This window comes from Pyrus communis, chromosome 14 (assembly GCF_041283825.1).
Source record: "Pyrus communis isolate YQ-2024b chromosome 14, ASM4128382v1, whole genome shotgun sequence".
Classification (NCBI taxonomy): domain Eukaryota; kingdom Viridiplantae; phylum Streptophyta; class Magnoliopsida; order Rosales; family Rosaceae; genus Pyrus; species Pyrus communis.
In genome coordinates, this window is record NC_142578.1 from 10,397,608 (window position 1) to 10,407,930 (window position 10,323).

Below are 10,323 nucleotides of genomic sequence, written 5' to 3' on the forward strand. Positions count from 1 at the left end.
TAATTACGGATGTTTGAAGTTGGTTATTTAAAGGTATTTAAATTATTTGAGCTCCCACCTTGTGGGAAGACTAACTAATCAGCCTTAAGGAAAGAGAAAAAGGGACCAATCAAATTAAAAGGGATGGAGGACCAATGAGAAATCAGAAAGAAAAAAAAAAAAAAAAAAAAAAAAAAGAAAAGACGGGGGAGTAGCCTTCCCATCAACCCACACCCACCGCGAGCTCCCATTTTCCAAGGCCGATTCCGGCCAATTCCGGTGGAGATTTTCAACGCCACTACCACCATCTTGAAGTTCTCATTCCCCTCTAAAAAACCCATCCATGAACCACCTTCATTAACCACGGTATGTGGTGGTTTGAGGCCGTGAAAGTCGACGAAAATCAATAGTACTCCAACCACCTTTTTCAAATTTTCGGCAAATCAGCAAAGCAATGGCCGATGCCACCACTTGGGCTTTGTAACCCATCATCCCAGGAGAAAATCCCAACCAACCTTGACCCCGGTGGACCACCGTAGACGACAAATTGACGTCGGGAAGTTTTAGGCACCAGCCGGCTTTGTGGGCAAAATTGACCCCCTTCCGTCCACTTTTGGACTTTGTGGCAGGTATGAAAGTTGTTCCTCTCTTTGAGATCTTCATTCTTGTAAATTTTGGTAATTTTCCGGCGAGTCGGGGCGGCAGACTGCTACCCACGGCGGCACGTGGCCAGTGGGCCGGCAATGCTATTTTTTTGGCTATGTTAAATGTCTTTAATTTAGTCGTGATATTTGAATGACGTAGGTTGATCGTTGGAACCTAAATTCTCTACGATACGTTAATAGGTATTTATGTGAATCGACAATCCAACCGTCGGATCGTCACCAAACTTTGTTACATTGTAGTACATAATATTTGAAGAATGTAGGAACTTACGGATTGGGAATCTGACATACAAATCTTTCTGAATTGGATTTGTAAGTTCATAAAATAAAACGTTAACCGCTAATCAGTTTTGGGAATTGGCGAGTATCCAACCGTTGGATCGTAATAAAATTTTATATGTTATTCTAGAAGCATAATGTGGATCTTTGGAAGTTACAGATTGGAAATCTGATATGTGGATCTTCTGAATCGAGTTATACAAGGTTGTAGACCCTACCGTCGATCAAAGATCGGCGGTTGACTTTTGGTCAATGGGTCTGAAATTATTCTTGAAGGTCCTTGAGGATATGTTTTATGTAAATTACGTATTCTATCGGTAAGAACTTTGAGACGTGATTTGATAATTGGTCACAGGCGACGATAGATCGTGATGTCTTGATGTGCGTGTAAGATAATCATAGCGTGGACTCCAGGTGAGTGGGTCTTTTTCTTTCATAGGCATATAATTGATAGTTCCACAAGCACTTCTAAAGTGATCTATGCTTGTTACCTACAATTAATCATTGCGAACTACGAATGGCTTGATCTTTGTTTAGGGTACTTAGGCAGTCTAACAAAACGTTAGATGCAACCATATAATAAATAAGATTAAATAATTGAGACAATAGCCTTGTTTAGTGAATTGAGCAATGTGAGGGACATTGGTGGGAAGTGTGAGATTTAGCTTTATGATTTGGTTATTAAATGTTGATCATAAATCAATGCGTGAAGAATCAAGAAATTGAAGTAAGGAAAGGTAAGTAATGATAGTTAATTTAACTAGTGTCTAATTGGGCTTAACATTGATGATTACTCTCAAAAGTAAATAGTTTGGGAGTAGGGTGTTATTGATTGTACATGTTACGTCGTATTATATATTTTGGGAATATCATGAAATGTTTGGGTTTAGATTGCATCATGGCATATTCATATGGATATTACCTGAACCTAACTATTGTGAATGCTTTAAAGTGCTAAATGATACCGCAGACGCCCAAGTAAGCTTCAGGTGAGTACATGTTGATGATAGTGATGGTAGTGACTATGATTGTGTTGAGATATATTATAGCTCATAAACATACACCCCGGTGTTAGTGCTCCTGCCCGTGGCCAGGGCACAGTCCTTCACGTGATGTTCACCTCCTGCACCTTACGCTCACCTTGGATCCAAGGTAGGTGCACAATCCTGTCGTACATACCACTTTAGGTGGTTCCGACTCGTAGGTGACCCACGATTATTCGCACAGTTTTCACGTGATTGTAGCACTTGAGCGTATTTATTTACACCCAGTCTTGTCGTACAGACCACTTTAGGTGGTTCTGACTCGTGTGCAGGTATACTTATTGAGCTATTGGCTAGCATGATTGATGAGATATGTGATGAGATATGGATAAGTCGTACAGGTCACTATAGGTGACTTCGACTTATATGCTAGCCATGATTGACGAGATATGCGATGGGATATGGATAAGTTGTATAGGTCACTATAGGTGACTTCGACTTATATGCTAGCCATGATTGATAAGATATGTGATGACATATGGATAAGTCGTACAGGTCACTATAGGTGACTCTGACTTATATGCTAGCCATGATTGATGAGATATGGATAAGTCGTACAAGTCTCAAGAGGTGACTCCAACTTATATGCTATCCATGATTGATGAGATATGTGATGAGATATGGATAAGTCATACAGGTCACTATAGGTGACTCCGACTTATATACTAGCCATGATTGATGAGATATAGATAAGTCATACAGGTTATTAGAGGTGACTCCGACTTATGTGCTAGCATTGAATGATGAGATATGGGTGCAGTCGTACATGTCACATTAGATGACTCCGACTGATATATCATTTTGTATTGATTAAGTTCATTTGGCCTACTTATTAATGCATGGTGGAGTTGATGGACATGGCAAACCGTGGTTTTGGCCATTTTTGAGTATGGTTTGGATATATGTATATATGTTGTATTGTCTTACGGAAAACGATACGGGTTTTACATTGAGTGGCATTACTTTTAGAGAGGTAATAACTTTGGGAAGCTTGGTTTTATTGCTCACTCACACTCTGTTTGGTGCCCTCCAAGTTTTAGCTACTAAGTTTGTATCAACAAGGATCTATGGCGAATCTTAGAATTGATGGATACTTCTGAGGGTATGATTCTTACCCACACTTCTGTACCTTACTTATGCTCTAACGTCGTGTGTGAAATGGGTTCGCTCTCGCTCACAACGCACTCTGGTATTTAAAATTTTTAGGTTCAAATTATTCGCATTTTTCTACACTCTATCACATTTTATGGTTTCGTTACCTTTTAGGTGTCGGCCAGCACAGCTTGATTCAGGGTCCAAGTGATACTAAAAATTTTTAGGTTCAAATTATTCATATATATAAGCATTTAAGATGGAATGTGATGTTTAGTGGTACAAGCTTCCACGAAATGCTGAAATGTAACCAAACACGCGTCCATCATTGGGATTTTGACTATATTAAATCTAGACTGCTGTATATAGGATGAAGTCTTTTATATGACATAGCTTACAAAGAAAAGGATAAAATAAAATAAGACGTGACCTGCATTTCTCTCTAAGACTTGGAGAGATCCAATTGTTTGTGTTCTAGGAAAAGTCTTTATAGGTTCTTTCCATTATATTAATCATTTCAATCACACGTTGAACACAATATTAACTTGAATATTAAATTAAGCTTCTTCAGCCTTGTTGGATTGGTTTAAGGTTCTACTATATTTATCATTTCAATCACATGTGAACACAATATTAACTTGAATATTAAGTTTATTTGCTGGATTGGTTTTAAGGACATCTTTCATTCCTTAATTTTATAATTTGAACACCCCATTCCACTTTGTTTCTTTAAGAAATAGAAAAAGGCAAGTATTTTTGGTCCATCATTTTTCTCCTCCGCACTCATCTCTCTCTCCTTCTTTTTTTTTTTTTTTTTTTTTTTTTTTTTTTTTTTTTTGCATTTCTCCATTTTCCTAGTCTTACGATTGAGTAAATTAAAGAGTAACTAATGTTTCTCCTCCGCACTCATCTCTTTTTTTTTTTTTTTTTTTTTTTGCATTTCTCCATTTTTGGCTCTCAATGACGCGACCAAGTTGATGGAAAAGTTTGGACTTGTGTTTATAATGAAGAAGAAGAAGTCTTCAACCATGGACCGCACCATTGCTTTTGACTTGTCATCAAAGCTGCTCAAAAGGAAAATAAATAAATAAATTTTTAACATTTTCCCAACGAAATAGGTGCAGTGCAGGTCGTTGGGCCACAATTTTAATTTTATCAGGAAAACATAAAAATTTTGCTTCATTCTTTTTCCAAAAAAATAAAATTTACCTCATGTAAAAGTGTTAGCTCTACGAAATATTCTAAAATTTCTTTTGTCAAATGCTATTTCCCACGATTTTTTTGTCAAAAGTAATTTGGGCTATCAAGTTTAAGTGACATTTGCCCAACGAACTTGGTTAGTTTGTCCAACGAAATTTTAGGATTTAGGAACACGTGTCATAATTTTTGTGTTTCGCATTTATAGTTGAGTTTCTTATTTTATTTTATTTTCTTTCTTTAAAATCTCAGGAATGAGAACTATTTTAGTATGATTTAAACTAAATTCAAACATAGGATTTTTTTTTTTTTTAAGAAGAAACTATATTTCATTAGGAAAACTTTAATCATAAAGGACATCTAAAGACATCAGAGACATTAAAAAGTAAACTCAAAAGAAAAGGCTACGTACATCACAAAATTTTAGCAACAAAACTCATACAATCCAAAATGACCACAACCATTATTTGATCTATAACTCTAAACCTTTACTGCCACCATAAATTAAAACTGTGCCGTCATAAAACTCATTGCATCTCACCATAAAGAACCTATGGAACAATATTGAGGATTTGTGAAATCGAACGTGGTCTCAAACAATTTAGATGCATAATAACAAACAATAGTCTTGATTTGACTTAGTAGGAGAAACAAAACACAAGAGTAAGCAAAGTGCTTCAAATCTGTAATGCATTAAAAAAAAAAAAAAAAAAAAAAAAGAAAGAGAATAGAGAGAGAATATCATTAGTGGACTTGGCATGGAAGAAAATTAGAAAGGTAGTGACGGGGAACTCAGATCTGAGCATGCCTCAAATTAAATCACCACTAGAGAAATTACAGCAAGAGATATCATGCACCATAAGGGAATATTATTCACTTTAAGAAATTTACAAAGGAGATATTGTGCACCATAAGAGAATATTATTGTCATGTGGGACTACAGAATAAAATCAAAGTTTATAAACAGTAAAGTACCTTAATATACATCCATCCTTCCACCTGTCGTTAGGTGATTTGCTTCACAAAAAGTCATCGACCATCTAGAACTAGAAGTCAATAATTCCACCTTCGGCAAAGAACGCGTTTGGCGTCTGCAATAAATTAATTCCTGGACAAACTCCAAACATTATATATAGCACCTACTTTTCCATCATCTCCACAAACAACTCCCCTCCACTTCCAAGTTTCATCGTTGCAAAAATACATCACAAATTAAGAGAATTTTCTTTTCACTTGTATCACAAAGAGAACAACATGGCCGAGAAGAACCAACAGGTTTATCCTTTGGCACCAGCAAATGGTTACACAAGAAGCGATGTAGAGTCTTTGGAAACCGCTGATGAGCTGAAGCGCAAGAAGAGAATCAAATTGGCCATTTATATTGGCATTTTCATTGTGTTTCAGATCATGGTCATAACCGCGATGAGTTTCACTGTCATGAAAGTAAAAACCCCAAAGGTTCGGCTAGGCAACATCAACGTGCAAGACCTCAACTCCGTCCCAGCAACACCTTCATTCGACACTAAATTCACAACACAAATCAGAGTCAAAAACACAAATTTTGGTCCATACAAGTATGATGCAAGCATTGTCACATTTTCGTACCAAGGCGCGACTGTTGGGCAAGTTTCTATTCCCAAGAGCAAGGCTGGAATGTTTTCCACCAAAAAACTCAATGTCGAGGTGAACTTGAGTTCAAGTGCATTGAGCGGTACGAACCTTGGCAGTGAAATGAGTAACGGAGTGTTAACTCTCAACAGCGCAGCTAAGTTGACGGGAAAAGTTGAATTGATGCTTATAATGAAGAAGAAGAAGTCTTCCACCATGGACTGCACCATGGCGTTTGATTTGTCATCCAAGACGCTCAAAAGTTTGCAGTGCAAGTGATTAATGACCTGCGACATCAATACTTGTACTTGATTTGTTAATTTTTTAATTCGTTCTCTTTGTTACTTGTATTTTGTTGGAGAACTATATATTAGATTTCTGTATAATTTTAAGCCAATGAGGCCCCGGGCCTGATTTGTTATTTCTTTTTCGTTATTTTATAGGATTGGATATAGAAATAGTCGCTTATTTTCTCTAACATGTTTAGTAATTGCAAAATTTAAAGCCTAATGAGGCCCCGGCCTACTTATCATCAAATTGAATCCATCACAGAATTTCATAGAATTTTGAGAGTGATCTACCATCACATTTGATTTGTCATCAACGGCAGTCCAGATTAAGTTTAGAATACAAGTGGAACCACACATGATATTTCTTTAACCTTCAAATCCTAAATAGTATGCTAGCCCATTTGGTGTCGAGTTTTTATTCAAACTAGGCCCTTGCAAACACTAAGTATGTATATATATATATATATATATATATTTTTTTAACAAATGATATTATCTACATTAAGAGGTGGAAAGTAGGTTGGGCCTTATACTTTGCTAGCCATAATAATATAGTTCAAATTTATATTTGGCGAGAATCGAACTTAACAGATCTCTTACTTATAAGTGAAGAGGAATATCGCTAGACCGAAATACTAAGTTACTACGGTCCAGATTTATTAGACTTTTGATAGTGATGCACCATCACATGTGATTTGTCATCAAAGACGGTCCATATTAAATTTAGAACGCAAGTGGAACCACACATGATATTTCTTTAACGTTCAAATCAGTATGCTATTTTTTATTTTTTGAACAATGACATTATCTACACACTAAAAGGGTGGGAAGTGGGCTAAGTCTCACATGTGCTAGCCATAATAATGTGGTTCAAATTCGCATTTGGTGAGAATAGAACCTAAGACCTCTCACTTACAAGTGAAGAATACTATTAAATTGTAGTACTAAGTGACTACGAATATGTAATTGGCATTTTATAATTTTGTACTTTCGTATTTTTAAATTTTTTTTGAATTTTTTTAATTTTTAAAATGTGAAAGAAAACTAATAAAAATAACAACCCATAAACGTGGGGACTCTTTAATTATCACCATGGAAGTTAAACTACTATTTTACCCTTTTCAAATCAAATTGTTTTCCTTTAAAATCTTAACTAGAGAAGGGCAATTTTAGGTAGTTCAAAAACTTCATATTTCAAAAGCACTCAACTAGCCCCTTGCTTCTTGTTCCTTTCTTGTCGAATGTTTCGCTCCTCATGCACACAGATTGCGATTACTTCATTTAAATCCCACTTTTCCTTTTTTGCAATGTAAAGCTCTTCAACTAAGAGTACTGTAGGGAGTTTCAGGCAAAGTGAACCATGAAAGGATCTTCAATCTTAATGTCCAGTGCATTAAGCTTGACAACCACATCAACCATGGAAAGATGTGTTCTATTACATCACCACCAATTTACTTAGTAGTATTCAGGGTGTTCATTAGGCTTCCATTCTCAGCTTTCTTAGATTCCTTAAATTTGACTTCAATGGAATCATGGTATGCCTTAGCATTATCAGACTCAGTGATGGCTCCTCGAACAAGGTCAGACATTGACCTCTTGATCACCAACAATGCCTCCCTATTTGCCTTAATATACTTCTCATACTCATTCTTTTTGTCAGCAGGTGCATCATCTGCAGGCTTGGCAGGTTCCTTTTCCCATAAAGCTAAATCGAAACCCATAAGTCTTAGGGCTATTTCAATGTCTTGTCTCCACTTAATATAGTTGGTTCCATTGAGTGTTTTTGAATTGAATTATGGGAGCTAAGAACTGAAATTTTCAAACAAAAGGAAGAAACATTCAAGACCCTACGTACTTTACAACTAAAACAACTCTAACCTTTGTTTGGTTTTTAAGTTTAATCAGTACCAGTACAAAAATATCAAATTACATGAGCAAGGAGTTGAACACATGAAAATCATCCACCTTTGTTTGGAAATTAACTTTCACAGGCTTCATGCAATTCATACTTTTCACTGAGCTATTAGTAATCGAACCAATTAAGGTCAATCACACCTTTGTTTTGGGGATGTAACCTCATTGTTATGATTACTGACACAAAGTGATCAACTAGACCTTGAATTTTAGCAGTCCTTGAATCAATGAGACGAGTTTGTTGTTTTCCTTTTCACCCAAAAACATCTCAAAACATTGATCATGTGATGACTTGCAAGCTTTAAAAATAAAACTTTCAGTCAATAACATACTTAACAAACAAGGTTCTGAAACAAACAATTTTCCAGTTTTTATAAAGATTGGATAATTTGATTTCTGTAGCGAAATACGGTAAACCTTATTGAGGTTGGCCTTATTAAAAATTAGTGAAGTGATATTTGATTTTGTTGGTTGATTAACGTAGTTAATTGTTAATATTGTGCAGCTTGGATTCATGAAATCTTTTATTTGTTGTGATTGTGGAACTGTGTTGGAAATATGTGATATATGTGAATGACAAAATGACAATACTCTAGCTGGTATATAGTTTCACTATGTAGTTTGGAATCTAGTGATTCATGCTACTTGAGTTTCATTAAGTGATTTTGGAACTCTATGTTTATCTGCTAGAAGGTACTATAAGAAATATCAGAGTTTAGCAAATGGTGAATTACGAATGGCTTCATCTCGTCATAGGGTGCATAGGTAGTTTAACACAAAGGTTAGATGCAACCATAAAATATAGTAAAAAAAGTTGTTATTGAATAGTTGGGTTGTTTCTGGTTATGACTCATAAGCAAGGCATGATCGATGAACAAATATTTTTTGACGTCACATGTCGATTCTGGACGTATTTTGGGATTAAGACGTGACGTGACGCTACTTACATTCCAAAATATTCCTGATTAACCGTACTGACCTATTAATTGTTGGATTAGGGTCTAACATCCAACAAATAGAGCAACCTTCAACAAGTAAACAGTAACCATGAAATAGTCAAAAGTAAAACGAACGTGTAAAATTACACACATCTACAAGGCTTTAAACTTGACAAAGCAACATATATTAAAGACAGGAAGAAAGGAAAACCTAGCATGGAAGGTTAAAGAATAATCAATAAATATTTTATAAAATACAAATTCAAGGGTTGCACAAAAGTACAACAAATCAAGAACTAGTCTTGTTCACTCACAGTTTGAGTGCTAAAGATGTTACAGAAAGAAGCAGTTCAACTCCACCCTCTTGCTCCACGCCACTTATCTTGTCCAGTCACTTGCATTGCAAACTTTTGAGCGTCTTTGAAGACAAATCAAATGCAATGGTGCAATCCATGGTGGAAGACTTCTTCTTCATTATAAACATCAATTCAACCTTTCCGATCAACTTAGCCCTGCTGTTGAGAGTCAACACCCCGCTGCTCAATTCCCTGCCAAGATTGGAACTGCTAAGTGCACTTGAACTCAAGCTCACTTCAACATCAATTTTTTTTGGTAGAAAGCATCCTAGCCTTGCTCTTTGGAATAGCAACTTGCCCGATAGTCACACTTTGGTACAAAAACGTGACAATGCCAACATCAAACTTGTATGGACCAAAATTTGTGTTCTTGACTCTGATTTGTGTTTTGAATTTTGTGTCGAATGAAGGTGTCGCCTGGATAGAATTGAGGTCTTGGACACTGATGTTGCCTAGCCTTTCCTTCAGGGTCTTAACTTTCATCACAGCGAGACTCATCATGGTTATGACGATGATCTGAGACACAATGAAAATAACAATGTATATGGTCAATTTGATTCTCTTCTGGCGTTTTAGTTCATCAACAGATTGCAAAGATTCCGCATCACTATTTTTCCAAGTCATTGTAGTTATCTGCTAGATTTTGTTGGTTTCTTTTGTGGGATGAAAGCTTGGAAGTGGAGGGAGTTTGTTCGTGGAAATGATGGAAGAGTAGTGGGTTATATATAAGGATTTAAGATGGAATATGATGTTTAGTGGTACAAGCTTCTACAAGATGCTGAAATGTAACCAAGCACGCGTTTCTATAGGATTTTTGACATGGGTAATGCTAGAGAGATTAAATTTGGTGATAAAATTTGAAAACTAAATGATGTGTTATCAATAGGAACGAGCACGTTTATCAACGCTTAAGTAATAAACCAATAATCAATTTTTATGTCCTTTAATTTTTAAACTTTTAT

General features: G+C 35.9%; 1 protein-coding gene and 1 pseudogene across 1 annotated transcript; one reads left to right on the forward strand and one right to left on the reverse strand.

Moving 5' to 3' along the window:
* Positions 1 to 5,414: 5,414 nt before the first annotated feature.
* Positions 5,415 to 6,295, forward strand: LOC137711943 (late embryogenesis abundant protein At1g64065-like). The gene has a single exon (XM_068451096.2). The coding sequence runs from the start codon at positions 5,510 to 5,512 to the stop codon at positions 6,140 to 6,142; it is 633 nt and encodes a 210-aa protein (XP_068307197.2). The 5' UTR covers positions 5,415 to 5,509; the 3' UTR covers positions 6,143 to 6,295.
* A 3,101-nt stretch (positions 6,296 to 9,396) lies between these two features.
* On the reverse strand, positions 9,397 to 10,032 carry LOC137712248 (late embryogenesis abundant protein At1g64065-like; annotated as a pseudogene).
* Between the last annotated feature and the right edge of the window lie 291 nt (positions 10,033 to 10,323).

Coding starts and splice junctions, on each gene's coding strand:
- LOC137711943 (XM_068451096.2), top strand. CDS start 5,510: ATGGCCGAGAAGAACCAACAGGTTTATCCTTTGGCACCAGCAAATGGT.